The 20,248-nt window shown below is 45.9% G+C and overlaps 1 protein-coding gene across 1 annotated transcript in view; it reads left to right on the plus strand.

The window, feature by feature from the left end:
- ZDHHC13 (zinc finger DHHC-type palmitoyltransferase 13) overlaps positions 1-20,248 on the plus strand; it is a 239,586-nt gene that overhangs the window by 111,426 nt on the left and 107,912 nt on the right. Inside the window, exons 7-8 of the mRNA XM_069221911.1 lie at positions 3,590-3,752; positions 11,197-11,322. Of these exons, the coding sequence (XP_069078012.1) occupies positions 3,590-3,752; positions 11,197-11,322 (289 nt within the window). The remainder of the gene's footprint in view (positions 1-3,589; positions 3,753-11,196; positions 11,323-20,248) is intronic.

Below are 20,248 nucleotides of genomic sequence, written 5' to 3' on the forward strand. Positions count from 1 at the left end.
GTTGCTATTTCCAGCAAAGGCAACAATAGTTATTGCCCAAGCAGCAACAGGCCTCACAGTTCTTTCGAGGCTGGGGCAGGGGAGCAGGCTGCATCCAGGCCTCCATGGGCCTCCATACCCAAACCCCAACCTGCACTCCTGAAACCGGTGCAAAACCACTTTAATTTGTACTTGATGGCACATAATGGCTCAGTGGGAGGTCGAGTCACCTTTTACCTTACCAGGTGGCAGAGCATTACAGCACACCAGTGGGTGCTCCAAATAATAGACCAAGAATACTCCTAACCCTTCTCCGATCCCTGGACATACTTCCCACACCACAACACCTCCCGGAGGACCACATGTACATACTCTGCAGAAAAGCTCAAGCTGTCTGAGCCGAGGGAGCAATAGAGAGGGTGCCAGCATCGGAAATTGTGACTGGTTGCGCCTCCTGTTTTTTTGCTGTGCGAAGAAGGGTGGAGGACTTTGCCCTATCTTGGACCTTCAACCTCTCAACTTCTTCCACCAAAGGACAGGTTCAGAGTGCTAAACCTAGCCTAAGTTCTGTCTGCCCTGGATCCAGGAGACAGGATAGAACCACTGGACTTGCAGGACACATGCTTTAACATCCCTGCCCTGCAGTTCCACGGGCATTATCTGCGATTCATGTGCATCTCGGGTGTTCACCATGTTGATGATGTCAGCCCATCTGAGAAGGTGGGGAATACCAGTCTTCCCATACCTTAACAACTGGTTTCTGAAGGTGGACTCGCCTAAAGCAGCAATATGCCCCCCTCAGATGACAGCCATCTTATTGACATCGTTGGCCTTTTCTATCAATATGCTGAAGTTACACTTGGCTCCTTTTCATCTGAGCCATCCTGAATATGTTCTCTGTAGAGCCATTCCTCTGCCTCAGCGAGTCCAGGGCATTCAGGCTATGATCCCAGTGTTTTAACCCTTGACCTGGAACTCAGTGAGAGTGACTCTGAGGCATCTGGGCCTTTTGTCCTCCTGCATTTTGTTTATGGACTACACCAAGTGGCACACGAAGGTTCTGCAGTGTGATCTAAAGCCTTAGTGATCTAAACACCAAGACAACCTATCAAATTTAATTCAGGTGCTGGAGGAGACTGGGGAAGATCTGGAGTGGTGGCTGCTCAACTGCAAATGGAGCAGTCGCAGATCCTTGTCCCTACCCCCACAATGGACTGCCAGTCGTGAAGGATGCATTATTGCATGGTTGGGGAGATCATGGGAGAGATGGAGAGGAATTTGGTCTCCAGCTTAAGCCTCTCCATCAACTTGTTGAAGTTCTGAGTGACTTACTTGACACTGAAGGCGTTCGCCCGAATCATCAAAGAGGAACAGAAGCAGATTCTAACAGGCAACACAACTGCCACGTTGCTACGTCAACAAAGAGGGCAGTGTTGGGTAATAAATATTGTCCCAGGAGACCTTGCATCTCTGGAAGTGGCTGATGGTTCAGGGCACTTTCCTAACTGCAGAGCACCTTGCAGAATGTTTAAAAGCTAGGGTGGACAAACTCAGCTGACATTTGCTAGCGGATCACGAATGGCAGTTACATTCAGAGGTGGCACAGGGCATCTCCTGCAATGAGGAGTGCCCTGGCTTGTTCTGTTCCTACACCGAATAGAACTGGTGGTGCCCAAACTTTTTCCTGTTGGAGTTCCCAGGGCAGGCCACTCTCAGAGACTCTTCCCTCCCTTACACTGGGTTGTAGGGAGTCCTATAGCCTTTCCACCCTTCTCTCTCCTGCCCAGGGTTTTGAAAAATTAATTCTAGTAGCTCTGGACTGGGTGAGGAGAGTGGAGTACTCTGGACGTCTTGCCAAGAACATCTGTCCTCCGATCTGGCTACCCTTTTGGGTGGACCTGTCGCAGCAGCAAGGCTGAGTTTTGCACCCTGGCCTGTGCAACCTACACCGCCATGCATGGAGACTGAGTGGCGACAGATGATGGCTTTCAATCTTCCTGCCAAGGTGGGTGGTGTCATCTTGGCAACTAAATTCACGAAATCTGTCTATGCAAGACCTTGTGGGAGACATTTGTTGCTTGCTGTTCCTCTTAACACATCCTACCTCGCACTGCACAGTTATCGGATATTCTTATGTGTTGTTTATCCCTTACCCATCAAGTCCCTTTTGTTTCTACCGGGCCATTCATCCCTTTTCAAATCACCTGTTGTGATATATATATATATATATTTTTTTAAGGGGCTGACGCACGTATTACCTCCAGCACCATTTGTGATGCCGCAGTTAAACCTTAGTTTGGTTCTCAATTATATGATGTACACTTCTTTCAAACCCATGCACAGTTCTCCTCTCCACTTACCATTAAAACATCGTTCCTCATCATTATAACAGTGGCCAAAGGAGTGAACAAACTCCAAGCTTTGTCCGTGGTTCCACCATAATGCACCCTTCTTCCAGGACAAATTGGTCTCTGAACAAAAGCCCCATTCCTGCTTAATGTAGTCAATGCCTTCCACATAGGGCAATCCCTCACCTTGCCAGCTTTCAATGCACCCTTTCATCCCCCCAAGGAGGAATAATGGTTTCAGTTCCTTGACCGTAAGAGGGCGCTTAGCTTCTGCATTGTCAAACCACAGATTACTGACAGGATGACCAACGTTTCTTGAGTTTCTCTGGGCTTAAGAAAGGCAAAGCGATGCAAAAGAGGACCATCTCTAGATGGATTATTTTATGCATCGAGCTGCTATTAGCTAGCCAAGATACAACCACCAGAAGGATTGCACGCTCACTCCACCAGATCAAAGGTTGCTACTACTGCGCTGCCAAGCGGTGTACGAATTCTGGACATTTCCCATGTGCAAGGTGGGCGTCTCTCCACATGTACACAAAGCATTATTGCCTAGATATCCAGGTCCGGCGGGGTGAGCACTTGCCTGATCTGTCCTGCAGGATTTCCTGGTTTGAGCCATTCCACAGACCCACTACCTGGGGAGTTATTGCTTTGGTAACTTTTCACAGGGTGATTGATGTATCTGTGGTTAAAAGTTTCTATAACAACAACAAGTAATTTACCTCTTAACGCCTTTTCTCATAAAGACTCTTATCTAACCGCAGATCTCTCGCCAACTCCCCCCCCACCCTTCTGTGGATTGGACTCCTGCTGTCCATTAATTCACCAAATAAAAGTTCTGCACAATGCACTATCTTATCTGAGGTTAGTTCCTTTTTGTGCAATTGAACAATTTATGGAATAAGCTGCAAACTAAATGAGCTCAAGCAACCAACTGATGCTTCTTGGGAGGAATATAAACACTCCCCTATTCTAATACCTAAATAGCAGATTGAGGTTTCTACTGTTGGAAATGTGCTAGCTTGGTTTTTAGTGTTGGCCTAAAATCTAACCAGCAGAAGCCCAGGTAAAGATCTCTTCTATGCACCATAGTTTTTAATGTCAGGAAATTGGTGCCCAAATAGAATAAATGCATGCCTTTCCAGTGTAAATCAAATGTTATTATTGATATTTTAGTACTGTAGTTGGATGCTTTTTGTTGCACACTCCTCACATCAAGAAATTGATTAATCTGCTAACCACTTGTTCTTTTTTTCCAGGCCAGAGCCTACTGGGTTTCTCTTGAAGTTCCACCCATCTCTAAATGCTGTAGACAAAGTACATCGGAATAGCGCCTTGCATTGGGCAGTTTTGTCTGCAAATGTGAATGCTGTTGATCTTCTTTTGGAAGCTGGCTCCAGTTTTGAAATTCAGAACAACAAGGTGATCTATTTTTATTGAGTCTATGCTGTGATCAGTAGAATTAATGCAGTCATGTTATCAAATAAATTGTGCATCTTTTCAGTTTTCATATATGTCTGTTAACTTTGAGATTAAATATAATTCCCAGCTGTAAGGAAATGGCTCTCGGTTGCAGTTACCCCCCACTTTTTGCCTGATACTGATGCTGCCTTGACTGAGAAGTGTGCTGGGACCCTGCTAACCAGGCCCCAGCACCAGTGTTCCTTCACCTAAAATGTACCATTGTTTCCACAACTGGCACACCCCTGGCACCCAGGTAAGTCCCTTGTAACTGGTACCCCTGGTACCAAGGGCCCTGATGCCAGGGAAGGTCTCTAAGGGCTGCAGCATGTCTTATGCCACCCTGGGGACCCTTCACTCAGCACAGACACACTGCTTACCAGCATGTGTGTGCTGGGGGGGAGAAAATGACTAAGTCGACATGGCACTCCCCTCAGGGTGCCATGCCAACCTCACACTGCCTATGGCATAGGTAAGTCACCCCTCTAGCAGGCCTTACAGCCCTAAGGCAGGGTGCACTATACCACAGGTGAGGGCATAGGTGCATGAGCACTATGCCCCTACAGTATCTAAGCAAAACCTTAGACATTGTAAGTGCAGGGTAGCCATAAGAGTATATGGTCTGGGAGTCTGTCAAAAACTAACTCCACAGCTCCATAATGGCTACACTGAATACTTTGAAGTTTGGTATCAAACTTCTCAGAATAATAAGCCCACACCGATGCCAGTGTTGGATTTATAAAAAAATGCACACAGAGGGCATCTTAGAGATGCCCCCTGTATTTTACCCATTTGTTCAGTGCAGGACTGACTGGTCTGTGCCAGCCTACTGCTGAGAGACGAGGAAAACGGGCGCATATTTTTATTTTTTTTTAAAAGGTAGGTGCCCCCCTCCCCAGGGGAAACTTTTTTTTTTTATATATATATATATATATATATATAGATCTATATATATATCAATCAATCAAAGAGATTTATAAAGAGCGCTACTCACCCTTGAGGGTCTCAAGGCGCTGGGGAGGGAGGACGGGGGGGAAAAGGGGCTGGGAGGATCACTGTTCGAAAAGCCAGGTTTTGAGGCCCTTCCTGAAAAGAAGTAGGTTTTGGGTCTTGCGAAGGTGGGTTGGGAGGGCGTTCCAGGTTTTGGGTGCAAGGTAGGAGAAGGATCTGCCCCCGGTGGTGGTGTGTTTGATGCGGGGGACAGAGGCGAGAGAGAGATCAGCTGAGCGGAGGTTTCGTGTGGGGATGTGGAAGGTGACTCGTTGAGGTAGGCAGGGCCTGTGTTGTGGAGTGATTTGTGTGCGAGGATGAGGATCTTGAAGGTGATCCTTTTGTCAATGGGGAGCCAGTGGAGGGATTTGAGGTGTGGAGAGATATGTTTGTGTCTGGGGAGGTCGAGGATGAGTCGTGCTGCTGAGTTCTGGATGCGCTGTAGTTTGCGCTTGAGTTTAAGAGTGGTGCCGGCGTAGAGGCCGTTTCCGTAATCAAGTCTGCTGCTGATGAGTGCGTGAGTGACAGTTTTTCCGGTCTCTGTGGGGATCCATTTGAATGTTTTTTTCAGTATACGGAGTGTGTTGAAGCATGAGGAGGTGAGAGCGTTGATTTGTTGGGTCATCGAGAGGGAGGAGTCTAGGATGATGCCGAGGTTGCGTGCGTGGTTGGCGGGGGTGGGTGCAGAGCCTAGCGTGGTGGTCCACCATGAGGGGTCCCAGGTGTTTTTGTGTGGGCCAAAGAGGATTATTTCGGTTTTGCTTGCGTTGAGTTTCAGGTGGTTGGCTGTCATATATATATATCACTTTTGTCAATATGTGTGTGGTTTCCCTGGGGGGGGAAAAGGGTCAGACTTGTCTAGTCGCAGTTTTAGTGCCATAAAGAAGCGCAGAAGGTTTATATGCCTACTGCAAAGAGCAAATCTGTATTTTATGTAAATAGCTGAGTACATTAGTAAAGTCAGCCATTACCTGCGCTATAATACCAATGAAATGTATGTGCGGGGTGGAGGGCGGCTATGGAGAGATGAAGGGCACTTTTGCTGGGTGGTAATGAGGGAATCCGAGGAGGAGGGAGTGGGAGCACCAACAATGATTGTTGGACTGGGCGCAGGAGGTGCTAAAGACTGTGATGAATGGTATGTGACAAGGTGTTTTTTGAGTGTCTTGAAAGAACGTGCTGATTGAGGGAAGAAGCGCAGGTAAGGTGGCCTCTACTGTTGCACGTATCTCACACACACCATCGATTTTGTGACTGTCTACGTAGACTAGTGTTTTAGAGCAACAGTTTAGCCAATAGGAGAGATGGCATCTTGATGGATGACTGCTGCCGGCACTCAGGTTATAGAGGACAGCTCTGACATAGGATCAGAGACTGAGACATCAGATACTGAGACAGCATCTGAGGGATAGGACAATGGCGCAGACTCTGGGAGTGATTTTTCAGTCGGAGGAGTCCCATTCGATAACTCCTCTTCCAGTACATTATGAGGGAGGTGATGAGGAGAGTCCTGCTGTCCCTTCGCAAGCTGTTTGGGCAACTGGGTAATCGAGGGTTAGCCCAACCCAGAGAGCAGGTGAATGCGGCGGCAAGCAGAGAGAGAGAGAGTGCTGTCTTGGGAGCTCCCCAATTTAGTTCAGCCCCAAATTCCACCACCCAAATCGTATTGTGGAGACATCAAAATTATCTATGGCAAAACAAACTGGTTTTGTAAGGCAGGCACCTGTGTTTTTGGTCCTGGGTTCGGCGGCCATATAGAGAAACACACTAAACCCAAACACTTCTGGAAACTAGACATTCGGGGGAGTCCACAGAGGTGTGACTTGTGTGGATTCCCCAAGTTTTCTTACCCAGAATACCCTGCAAAGCTGAAATGTTGAATAAAAACTCAATTTCTCGCATTTCTGTCACACAAACTACAGGAATATGCTGGGATCCACAAAATTCCTACCACCCAGTGACTCCTCACCTGTCCTGATAAAAACACTACCCCACTTGAGTGCCTACACCTAGTGCCTGCGTCAGGAATGGATCACCCCAGGGTCAACAGCTGCCTCATGTAAGGACCAACATTGACCGTTGTGTGATCTATTCCTGTCGCGGGAACCAGGCCTACCCACACAAGTGAGGTATCATTTTTATCGGGAGACTTGGGGGAACGCTGGGTGGAAGGAAATTTGTGGCTCCTCTCAGATTCCAGAACTTTCTGTCGCTGAAATGTGAGGAAAATGTGTTTTTTTAGCCACGTTTTGAGGTTTGCAAAGGATTCTGGGTAACAGAACCTGGTCAGAGCCCCACAAGTCACCCCATCTTGGATTCCCCTAGGTCTCTAGTTTTCAAAAATGCACAGGTTTAGTAGGTTTCCCTATGTGCCGGCTGAGCTAAGAGGCCAAAATCTACAGGTAGGCACTTTCCAAAAAACAGCTCTGTTTTCTGTCAAAAAAAAGGGATGTGTCCACGTTGTGTTTTGGGGCATTTCCTGTCGCGGGCGCTAGGCCTACCCACACAAGTCAGGTATCATTTTTATCGGGAGATTTGGGGGAACATAGAATAGCAAAACAAGTGTTATTGCCCCTTATCTTTCTCTACATTTTATCCTTCCAAGTATAAGAGAGTGTGTAAAAAAGACGTCTATTTGAGAAATGCCCTGCAATTCACATGCTAGTATGGGCACCCCGGAATTCAGAGATGTGCAAATAACCACTGCTCCTCAAAACCTTATCTTGAGCCCATTTTGGAAATGCAAAGGTTTTCTTGATACCTATTTTTCACTCTTCATATTTCAGCAAATGAATTAGAATGAAAACCAACTGCAGGGTGCAGCTCATTTAATGGCTCTGGGTACCTAGGGTTCTTGATGAACCTACAAGCCCTTTATATCCCCGCAACCAGAAGAGTCCAGCAGACAAAACGGTATATTGCTTTCAGAAATCTGACATCGCAGGAAAAAGTTACAGAGTAAAACAGAAAGAAAAATGGCTGTTGATGTCAGCTCAATTTCAATATTTTTTTATTTCAGCTGTTATTTTCTGTAGGAAAACCTTGTAGGATCTACACAAATGACCCCTTGCTGAATTCAGGATTTTGTCTAGTTTTCAGAAATGTTTAGCTTTCCGGGATCCAGCATTGGTTTCACACCCATTCCTGTCACTAACTGTAAGGAGGCTGAAAGCACCAAAAATAGTAAAAATGGGGTATGTCCCAGTAAAATGCCAAATTTGTGTTGAAAAATGTGTTTTTCTGATTCAAGTCTTCCCGTTCCTGAAAGGTGGAAAGATGGTGATTTCAGCACCAGAAACCCTTTGTTGATGGCATTTTCAGGGAAAAAACCACAAGCCTTCTTCGGCAGCCCTTTCTTCCCATTTTTTTGGAAAAAACGAAATTTTCACTGTATTTTGGCTAATTTCTTGGTCTCCTCCAGAGAAAACCACAAACTCTGGGTACCATTAGAATCCATAGGATGTGGGGAAAAAAAGGACGCAAATTTGTCATGGATAGCTTATGTGCACAAAAAGTTATGAAGGCCTAAGCGCGAACTACCCCAAATAGCCAAAAAAGGGCTCAGCACTGGGGGGGAAACGGCCCAGCAGCTAAGGGGTTAATGAAAGTTTAAAAGTTTTTAATTCAATTTTGTTATTTCAGTTGATTCACTCCTATAGTTTTTAACAGTAAGAGCAACATGGGTGCAAGGTATTTACTTAAAATTAGAAAGATATGTTTCAACAAGAATGAGAAAATTGTGACAGGAACAACTTTGCAAAATTAGTTGATTTGATCATATAAAATCTGCACACCGCAAGCTACATTAACTAATGTTTATAAACTTCAAGCCTCATTAAGGCTACACTAAACCTAAATGCAATAATGTCCAGGGAGTTACTGGATAAAAACAAAGTTTTTAGCCTATGTCTACTGTGAATAAGCTTAGGCTTCTATAAATCTTAGTTACAAGCTCATTCCACAGAGCTGTTTATGAAATGAATTTCTAAAATGAAGTTCCCTGGAACCCAAATGTCGAAATGCATTTTTTTGTTAAGTTATAGGTAAAAGCTTTATGGATGCCATTCCTTCTTAGCCATAAGACTTAACAGTCAACAATCAGATGAGATGCAACATTCTGAATAGTTTTTCACTTTGATAGGCTGAAAGTCAACGTTTTAGTACATTTGTGTAATTAACTAGATTTGCATTAACTACAGATCTCACATTCTCTTGTGCTGTTTAATGTTGATATTTGGAGGTTGAATCTGACTTTAGGCAACTGAAAAAGAGCTCCCGGCCCCACTGCTTTCACCGTGGAGTCCACATTGAGGCCTTTGCTTTTCTAGCAAGTTTCATGGCCAAGAAATGTCAGGCACTGCGCAACCTAGGCTATTATTTCAAGAATTTTGTGTGCTACTAGAAGCAGAACCTCTTTATTACTTATGTAAAAGTATGGCCTCAGATTCATCCACTCTGTCAAGGAACATAGATTTAAGTGCTTTTTTACACTGCTCTAATACTAATGCAGAACTACATCTTTATTCCCAGGCAAGGTCTATCAGTAGATCAATGAGGGATTGAGGGGGGTCTCCTGAATATGCTGAAAGTAGAACTAGAAGGGGATCCCTGGAAAGGGACTCCACATTCCACCTGTCCTAAAGATGAGAACAAGCTTCTTACATTCATCCTCTTTTCTCTCTCTCATGCAGAAAGAATGGACTTACCTGGGAGATGACTCAGACATCCAGGCTAGAATATCAAGGTGACCCAACATGAGGGTAGAATTGTCCACTTTGTAAGTGGCCACATATAGACACAGCGGACAGTAAAGGGCTGACCCTGCAGCAATGCTACAAGAGTAGTCTTAGACAAGTGTTTTGTTTGAAGACCATATTAATATAAAGTGAAGGTCTGGTTCTCAAGGAATGTTTTATTTTGGATGACCAGTGTAAACCTGATTGTCTAATAAATATCCAGTGGTTTGGGGTCAGTTGGTGGGTTCTTCCGTACCCCACTGTTAAAAGACAGGTAAAGTGATTTGGATGTCTTTCGTCTTTTGAGTGAATAAGTTATTGAAATAATCAGAGTCCTTCAATATTTGTCAGCCTAGCTGGCTGACAAGCTGCAGTCAAGAAATGCTGAATAGTTTGGAATAACGTTTGCAGCTCTCTGCAGGGCCATGTTTATCATGTGTGCTATTTTTGTTTTGACTGAAAGGTGAATTTTTTTATATAAATAGACATATGGTTCAGATGTGTTTGGAGACTTTTCTTAAGGTTACCCATTGAAGCATTATATGAGAGTTCCTTGATCCCACCCATTACATCCAGTCATTGCGCTATTATTTCGCAAATTGACCTTTTGTGACTGTAGAGCACTGTTAAGTAATGTTACAGAAATAGCTGCCAGATTTCTCCATGTCGTGTGTGACATCTGTAGCCACAGCTTGGTGTCTGAGACAGCAACACCTTGTCTTGTGGCATTTCTAGTAAGTTTTTAAAATTTGAGGGGCTTCCTCATGAGTGCCGTAGGCCTGCACCTAGTAATTCCACAGTCAGAGTTAATTCTGTTATCTTTAAAATTGCAGTTTTACTGGTTATTGTGAGTGGAACCTTGAGGGAAATAGGGAATTTCCAGGTTAATCTGTACTTCCAGTTCTGAGTTACCATGGACTTTCATTGAAAAATTTCAGCTGGGTACCTGCCAATCTCATTAATTGCAATAGTATCTTAAAAGTCCAATAAGAATTAAGAGGCCTTTTAATTAGGCTGTACAGTATGTGTGGACTCAAGCATCCCAGCAATCAAAATACTATTGGCTAAAAGCTAGGACTGGATGTGTTACAAATTACATTTGGCCACTTGGTAGCTCAGGTGTACACAGGATATCGGGTTAGGCCAAAACATATTTCTTACTTATAGAAGCTGGCATGTCCCCACATCCAAAAGCGTCCTTTAGTCTTCCTGGATCAACAGTATCACATTTTCACATGAATTTGCCAGATCAGGATACAACTAACTAGCATGACTGATATTCCATGTACTTCCAAAGTGCACCCTACTCAATTATTTTGGATCACTAGCTTTCTGGTCACAAGTATGCAGCATATGCAAATTACATTGCTAAAGTGTGCAAGATTACAACTGCATCAGTTTGGAGAGGACTGGTTGCATAGTAAGACCAGGATTCATGTTTGGCAACACTAGGTAACCAGCAGATGAAAGGAAGTTGTGATACTGGTGAGATAGTTAGACTTAATTCACCTGGGTGCTCTCATCTGCTCTCCTAATCTGTTTCTGTGTCCTTGGAGCCGGCCATTGCTTGTGGTTTCCACCTTTCGTGCATTTTTGTATTCGGGTGCATGATACCTCAAGCTTACACAAAATCAAATTGTATTTTTGTATTTTAACATGTGTTGTCTCTACTTTCCTAGGGAGAGACCCCTCTTGACATTGCTAATCAAACCCGAAATCGGATTATTACTCATATGTTGAGCGTATCTGAGAGTAACAAAAGCAGCCGAAGCTTTAGACTTCTGAAGAAACTGGAAAAATATGAGGTAATTATAAGAACACCTTTGTCAAATACAGCTGTATTTTTTTTAGAGTTGCAAACTGGCACTGCATTTAATGTATAGAAAACAAGAATGTTCTAGCAAACAGAGTTCTCATGCAAAGATTTAACGGATTTGGGGAAGGAGAGGGTGTTTCACTTTTTAAAATCCAGCTAACCATGGATTTGATTCATGAATATAAGATCCTGCAGACAGACCTCCTAACTTGAAGAGGGTACGTTTAAGGGAAAAAGCTACAGCAGTTTTTTGTAATTGCAACTTAATTTGCAATCTTTAAAGAGGGGGCAGATCTTGGGAGCTTCAGCCATCCTGTTGAGTTTATAGTAGAAACTGGAAAGGTCTAGAAGCGGAAGGTGTATGTAGTCCACAACCAGACTGTAGAAGTTACTTAGTCACATTTATTATCTACTTTTCCCAGTATAGGGTGACTATATGCCACTTTGTGAGAGACTAGATTTTCCTTATAAACATTGGTAATTCTGATAAAGAGTTCCAGCCACAGATTTATCATTTTTTTAATATTCCCTCGGCGTAAGAATGTTGCAGAAAATTTTCAGCAGTACCGTTTTGCCTGGGAAATGACTTGCAGAGCCTGTATTAGCACCACTACCATACGCTAACATCTGTTCCTTTCCTTCTGCGCCACCAGACATAGATCTCTCTCTCTTGTCTCTCAGTGACACTTTCCCTCAATTTTCCACCAGATTTCCTATAGTGTGCAAGGGATTTCACCTCTTAAAAAGACACGTTTTAAGCTCTGCAGGCACTGTTGCAAGCACTTCTGTGGCAAAGTCCCTCCAGGTGTGCTTGTGTTGTATGGGGTCAAGTCACGAATCCAAGTCCTGCAGTGACTCCTCATAGATAAACCCAAGGCCATCTGTGACGCAAAGCAAAATTTTATATTTCGAAGCATAAGAAGATTCCTCGCCAAGACAGTAGTAAATCACGGTCCAAATCAAAGGTTTAGTCAAGGATCCTTTCCTGCTCCAGAAGCCATCAAAGCCACTTGTGAGGTCTGTCTGCTTTGTGATCCAAATCATCTGGTAAGTCTAAAAAGAAACATAAGAAATCAATCCAGGACTCTGCCTCTTTTTGCCACTCTCATTAGCATGAGCAGGCACCGTGGCAGGCCATGGATATCAGTACCGCTTCCGGAGTCAGCTGACTTCAGAGTTGATCCAAAAATGGTTCTGGCACACCGGAGTTTCCGGGGCCATCTGCCACTCCACAACAGATCGAAGCGTTCAGCACAGCCATGGTCCAGCAGTTAGAATCCTCTGTTTGGCGCTCCTTTGAGTGCGAAGGAGCCACGACCCCTTCCACTTGGAGTACCATTGGCAGGTTCACCCTCGGTGCCAGTTAGACCCTGCGAGCTCGTTATGGCGCATCTGGCTATAGTCCATTTCCTTCCTCTGGCTATAGTCCATTTCCTGCCTGAGACCCATAGTCCACGGCTGCCCTTGGGGCTTTGACGCCGAACCGAATCTATTGATGCTAGACTAAGAGCTACCTATAGTACTGCCCGACTCTATCAATCTGACCTGGCACAAACGCCATGCCCAACAACAGTTCGGTAAAGGCTCGGATAATGATTATGATGCAGGTGATGAGTTAACTCCGCTCTACCAAGATGAAAGTTGGCATGATGACTTACATGAGGCTAGTTGTCTCAGTACATCCCCTTGAAGTGGGCCGTCTCTCACCCCTGTGATCAGCCCCAGAGGAGTTCCTTTCCTTCACCATGATAATGCGTAGGGTGACTGAAATCTTGAATGCCAATCCCCTACCTTGGAGGTAAACAATAATGTGCTGATAGAAGTTCAAACATCTTCTGAGCACCTTATGCAATTTAATGAGGCCCTAACAGACACCTTATTAGGGGCATGGGCCGAATTTTGTTCTGGTCCACCAGTCAGCTTCCAAATTGCGCAGTGCCATCGCCCTGCCCCAGGCAATCCCACATTTGTATCTCAGCACCCTTCCCCCTTAAGTTTGGTGGTGCAAGCGTCCACAAGCGAAACTAACCCCAACATGTTTCCAACCAAACTCCTAATAGAGAATCCAAATGTATTGAAACCTTTGGCAAACAAGCTATTCCTTAGTCCTCAAGTCCTTCCAGGTGTCCTCGAAGATCTCCGATCTGACCTTGCCCAGGCCATTCAGGATGACCGAGATGCTGCCAAGTTCACGACTCATGGCTTGGTCCCCCATTGCTAATTCCATTCGATGGCTCTCGCATATTTGCGAACAAGGCAGACTCCGCTCTCAAGCAGTTCAAGCAGAGCAGGGCCATAGTACACTTCCTTGGCTTATCTGTCCCACCTTGCCAGCCACATCAGCCCTGCCGCTACTTTTGAGGTTTTGCAGATGTACCCCCATACCACTAGCCCTAGTATGGCGCACACCAGTTTCACGGTCGCAGCCATGTTGGCTACTGACCCTGCAACCACGGTCAATGGGTGGCCCATTGACCACTACTCCCTCTGCAGCCCCATCTGTAAAACACCTTTAGCATGCCCTTAGTGGAACATGGCCATCTGGTGGAAGGCAGGATCTGACGATTCTTGCTGGGCTGGCAGCCCATCACATCAGACAGGTGAGTCCTGCAAATTGTTAGGAAGAGCAATGCTCTCCTCTTCCTTTCTGCACTGCCACACTTTGTACCGTCGCCCAATGACAATCTGAAGACAATCTTTATGTTTTGCAGCAGGAAGTACAAGACCTTGTGGCCAAAATGGCTATCGAGAGGGCACTGGTGCCAGAAGTAGGTAGTGGTTGTTACTGGCACTACTTTGTGGTGCCCAAAAAAGGACAAAGGCCTCCACCCTATTTTAGACCTTCTCCCTTCCAGCGCCTTCTTCCAGAAGGAAAAAATTCAGAATGTTCACACTGGCCAGGCTCTTGTCTGCCCTAGACCCTGGAGACTGGATGGTAGCGTTAGATCTGCAATATGCCTATTTCAGTATACCCGTCCTGCTGGCCCACCAGTCTTATTTGCAGTTTGTGGTGGGGCCAGGAGCAATTTCAGTTTGCTGTGCTCCCTTTCGGTCTCACGTGTGCCCCTCAGGTGTTCACGAAAGTGATGTCAGTTGTGGCAGCATATCTTCAGAGGTCAGGGGCACTAGTCTTTCTCTACCTCGACAACAGGCAGTCAAACACCTCCGCACTATTGTGGACCTCTTGTCATATTCGGGGTTCACTATCAGCATGCAGAAGTCACTTCTGACTCCTTCTCAAATGTTCCCCTTCAATTGAGCTATTCTGGACATGTTTCCGTTTTGTGCTTTTAAGTCTGGATTGACAGTCCAGGACATTGAGGCTGATTCGATCTTTCAGTCTTGCGCCTAGATTTCAGTGAGGTCAACCCGAGGCTGTGGGAACTGATGGCCTCTTAAATCCTGCTAGTTGAGCATGTCAGGTGACATATACGGGCTCTGCAGTGGGGTCCGAAGTCTCTTTAGCACAAAATCAAGGAGACCTCTCCGACTATGTTCAGATTTCAGAGGAGACAAGAAAAGACCTGCAGTGGTGGTTATTGCTTCATGATTGTGTTAACTGCAGGCCCTCTCCCTTCTCCATCCACAGCTTACAGTGGTGACTGATGTGTTGCTTCTGGCTTGGGGTGGTCATCTGTGAGAGGTGGAGATCAGAGACCATTGGTCACCGGAAGAGTCCTGTCTCCACATCAACCTTCTGGAGCTAAGGGCTATCCGCTTAGCGTTGAAAGCCTTCCTTCCATCCATCAAGGGGAAGCTGATGCAGGTGCTCACGGACAACACCAATGCCATGTGGTAATGCACCAAACAGGGGCTAAGAGAACTTAGGCCACTGGAACTGGCTGGACTGCCAGGGAATTCCTCTGGTGGCGAACCACCTGGTAGGATCAATGTGTGCCAAGCTGGATGAGCTCAGCCATACATGCTAGTGTATTACTAGTGACAGTTACAACCGGAGGTGGTGCAGGGTGTCTCCCATGAATGGGGAGAACCCTGACTCTAACTGTTCACCACCAGTGAGAACTCGCAACATCAGCACGTCTGGACACTGGAATCTCAGCGGTATCTCTCGCTCAGAGACACGTTTTGAGTGGAACTCAGGATTCCTGTATGCCTTTCTGCCCATACCAATCCTGACCCAAGAAGCTGAGGATCGACTGGGTTCAACTTTTCCTAGAGGCCCTGGCGTTGAGCTCAGAGAGTATAGTATCCAGAATTCCTGGGCTTGAGCATCTGTCCTCCAATGAGTCTGCCCCTTCAGGGAGGACCTGCTGTTACAGCAGCATGGCAGGGTTTTGCACCCGGGCCTTCTCAAGCTACACTTTCATGCATGGAGATTAAACGCTGACAGCTGAACACCTTTGACCTTTCTCCGGGGGTGATTGATATCATCTGGGCAAACAGGCGTCCCTCGACTAAAATTGCATGTGCCTGTTGTTGGGACAGATTTATGGGTTGGTGCTGTGGTCAGCAGATTGAGCCCTGTCAGGTGAAGTTATCTGACCTTTTATTGTTTGATTTGCCCCTAGCCTGGCAAGGCCTTGCTCTGGGCACAGTTAAAGGGTACCTTTCAGCTTTTTTACTATTGCTGGATGAGCCACCTTTGTTCAAGTCTCCTGCTACAACATTTGTTTCGCCCTCTCCTTTCATCATACCACAGTTGGTCTTCACCTTTCCAATGTAAACTCCATTTGAGCTACTTCGCAGCTGTCCCTCGCGGCTTCTCGCTCTCAAGAAAGTGTTCTTTATTGCCAGAATATTGACGCACCGCATAAACGAGCTTCCAGCCCTCCAAGTCAACCTGCCATAGACCACCTTCTGCAGACCCAGGCATCCTTTCTGCTAAAGTTGTGACAGCATTCCATGTTGGTCAAACCATCACCCTGCCAGAGCTCTAAGGAGGAGGAGAGACTCCATCGCTTGGACCCCGTGAGAGCACAGCGCTTCTACATAGATTGTACCAAAGACCACTGAGTGGACGATCAGCTCTTTGGAGGTTCGCTGGTGCGAAAAAAAAGGCAGAGTTGCGCAGAAGAGAAGCATCTCCTGCTGGATTGTGCTCTGCATTAAGATCTGTTATGCATTGACTAAAAAAGAGGCCTCCCAAAGGCCTTCGTGCACATTCTGCCAGGGTTACAGCTGCTACAACTGCATTAGCCTGCAAAGTCCCTGTTTTAAACATTTGCTAGACAGCTAAATGGGCATCTTTCCATACATTCTCGAAGTACTATTGTCTGGACAGTCCACCTCCACTTAGGTTCTGTTTGATATCTATTCAAAAGATGAGAAATATGCGGCTAGACGTTGGTAATGCTCTTTCTTGTAGAGGCTCTGCCTAGCTGTAGATTTCTCACCAACCCTCCAATCCTCCTTGTTCCCTGATTTGACTCTATCCATTAATAAGATCCCACGTCGAGGAATCTGCACTTTGGACATGCCAATTTGCTTTTGGATCTCCGTGTCTGGGGGGGCGGGAACAGTCTTGATAGCAACTGATGTCAGCATATGAAAGTGGGCCTATATCGGATCCACAAGTCTTTTCTGGAGCAGAACAGCATCGGTGCAGACGCTGGTGCGAAGAAAAAGGCAGAGTTGCGCAGAAGAGAAGCATCTCCTGCTGGATTGTGCTCTGCATTAAGATCTGTTATGCATTGACTAAAAAAGAGGCCTCCCAAAGGCCTTCGTGCACATTCTGCCAGGGTTACAGCTGCTACAACTGCATTAGCCTGCAAAGTCCCTGTTTTAAACATTTGTTTCTGAATCCAGACTGACGCCTAGGGAATATATTAGAGGTGAGGAATCTGCAGCTAGCTATTCTTTTCCAAAAGGGCATTACTGAAGGTAGGTAGCTTGTTCTTTAAAATTTGTGCGAAGCTGATGCTGCATGTGCCCCTCGCCCTGCAGAATCTGCCCCACATTTGCCCACGTTGTTCACAACCTCAGTTTAAGGGTTTTCACCAAACTGCATGGACTGAAACTGGTGTTTTGATTACCTCTTGATACATGGTTTTTCCTAGAGTTTCTTCTTTGGTTTTACTTGGGTATTAGCACCATTCTTTCAGTCCTGTTTGTAAATGATCTAAACAGAAGCTGTCACTTGCCTTCAAATGAAACATCCAGTCAGCCCTTGCCAGTACCGCACTATAGTTGCACTGCCAAATGTGTGACACGAACAAGGTATTATAATGTAGAGGACAATTTATTTATATATAAGCTGATAGAGAATATACAGGCACAAGGAATGGTTGTGTATACCCATTAAGCCATTTAGGGCCAGATGTAGGAAAGGATTTGCACCTCGCAAACAGCGAAAAACGCCGTTTGCGAGGCACAAAAGCCTCTCCGCGATGCAGAAATGTGTTCCCTTCCTATTTGCGACTCGCAACGCTATGCAATTTCATTTGCGACTAAATCGCAGTTACCATCCACCTGAAGTGGATGGTAACCCAGTCGCAAACGGGAAGGGGTCCCCATGGGACCCCTTCCCCTTTGTGAATGATCACAAAAAAAATTTTCAGGCAGACCACTGCCTGCTCTGAAAAATACCGAAACAAAATGTTTCGTTTTTTTTTTCGAAGTGCAGCTCGTTTTCCTTTAAGGAAAACGGGCTGCAGATAGAAAAAAAAAAACTGCTTTATTAAAAAGCAGTCACGGACATGGTGGTCTGCTGTCTCCAGCAGGCCACCATCCCCGTGAGTGCCCATACTCGCAATGGGGTCGCAAACTGCGACCCACCTCATTATTATTAATGAGGTGGGTCTTTGCGACCCCATTGCGAGTTGCAGAAGGTGTCTGAGACACCTTTCTGCATAGCAAATTGCGACTTGCAATTTGCGAGTCGCACGGACTCGCAAGTCGCAATTTTCAACCTACCTACATCTGGCCCTTAGTTAGTTTAAGATGGTTGCATGCCCATTTCACTTTTGTTAAGACTTATGCTCTCTAGTATCAGGTCACCTCTTAAATCTTGACCAGTTTGTTGTGTTAGTGGTTAAGGCAGCTGTATATTCAAAGGCAAGATTCAATCTTGCATTCATGGGGACTTGGTCGATACCAGTTTAATGCTCACTTTGATTGGGATTTTGAGTTGCGCTGTCTAGAGGATCCTAGCTATATCTCTCTCTCTGAGTCTTTCCTGGAAATCTATTTCAGACTGGGGCCAAATGTCATCCCTGTCATTTCTCTAATGAGCCATGCATCTTCAAAAAAAATAAGAAATGATTAGTCTGTCACATTTGAAAGTTGCTTTCTATATAATACACCTCAGTTACATGGTGGGAATCCAGTAAAGGTTCCTCCTGAACCCGTGGGGCCCAGAGGCTCTCCAGAGGGGTCAGACAGCCCAAATATGAGGTGCATGGCCTCATAGAACTTTTGTTGGTCGGGGATCGCTCTGGCTCTGGGAAACTCTGGGCAACGTGGAGCAGCCTCAGGCACAGACACCACGGACGAGCAAGGCCTCGACCGATGTTATTCCCGTGCCTCTTCTGCAACATGGACTAGTGTGGAGATTTTGACAAACACGTCACCTTCTTTGACATCTTGCGCTAGTAGGATTTTAGACTGCAAAGACGATAGTCTGGAGCAGCTCCAGAGGCAGTCCACACAAGTGGGACTGAAAGCGTAACAGGGTCAAAGGCATCAGACTGCAAGGAACTTCAGGGAGCGTCCCTCAGTGCCTTCAGGTTTGTGGCATGGCAGTCTGTAGGAGGCTGGCCTGGCTTGTAATGGGTACCAGAGGTACTTACACCTTGTGCCAGGTCCAGTTATCCCTTATTAGTGTAGAAGAGGTGTTTCTAGCAGCTTAGACTGATAGAAGGTAGCTATGGCAAAGCAGCTTAGGCTGAACTAGGAGACATGTAAAGCTCCTACTATACCACTGGTGTCATATGCACAATATTATAAGAAAACACAATACACAGAAGTACTAAAAATAAAGGTACTTCATTTTTTATGACAATATGCCAAAAGTATCTCAGTGAGTACCCTCAGTATGAGGATGAGTTATATTCACAAGATATATGTACACAAACCAAACTTAGGTAAGTAATAGCAAGAAAAGTAATGCAAACAGTGTAGAATTACAGTAGATTGCAATAGGAGCACATAGGTTTAGGGGCAACACAAACCATATACTCCAAAAGTGGAATGCAAACCACGAATGGACCCCAAACCTATGTGAGCTTGTAAAGGGTCGCTGGGACTGTAAGAACACAGTGAGGGTTAGAAAAATAGCCCACCCCAAGACCCTGAAAGGTAGGTGTAAAGTGCACCTATAACCCCCAGAGAGCACAAAAGTCGTGATTGGGGGATTCTGCAGGAGAACAAACACCAGCAATGCAAAAATGGTAGATTTCTGGACCTTAGTACCTGTAAGACAAGGGGACCAAGTCCAGTAGTCGCGACAGTGTCAAGAGTGGGCAGGAGCCCAGGTAATGCCAGCTGAGGGTGCAAGGAAGCTGCCACCAGATGGAAGAAGCTTGGAGTTCTGCAAGAAGGAAGAGAGCTACGGACTTCTCCTTTGGAAGACGGATGTCCCACGTCGCGATGAAGCTTGCAGAGGTGTTCCCACACAGAAAGACCGCAAACAAGCCTTGCTAGCTGCAAGGGTCGCGGTAGAGGGAGGTTTTTGGGTGCTGCTGTGGCTCAGGAGGGACCAGGATGTCGCCACTTGGAGGAGGGGACAGAGGGGGCACCCAGCAACTCAGGGAGCCCTCACAGAAGCAGGCAGCACCTGCAGAAGTACCTGAACAGGCACTTGGAAGAACAGTGAACCGGAGTCCACGCGAAGTCACAAAAGGGAGTCCCGCGACGCCAGAGGACAACTCAGAAGGTTGTGCACTGCAGGTTAGAGTGTCGGGGACCCAGGCTTGGCTGTGCACGAAGGAAATCCTGGAAGAGTGCACAGGAGCCGG

This window comes from Pleurodeles waltl, chromosome 3_1 (assembly GCF_031143425.1).
Source record: "Pleurodeles waltl isolate 20211129_DDA chromosome 3_1, aPleWal1.hap1.20221129, whole genome shotgun sequence".
NCBI classification, from domain to species: domain Eukaryota; kingdom Metazoa; phylum Chordata; class Amphibia; order Caudata; family Salamandridae; genus Pleurodeles; species Pleurodeles waltl.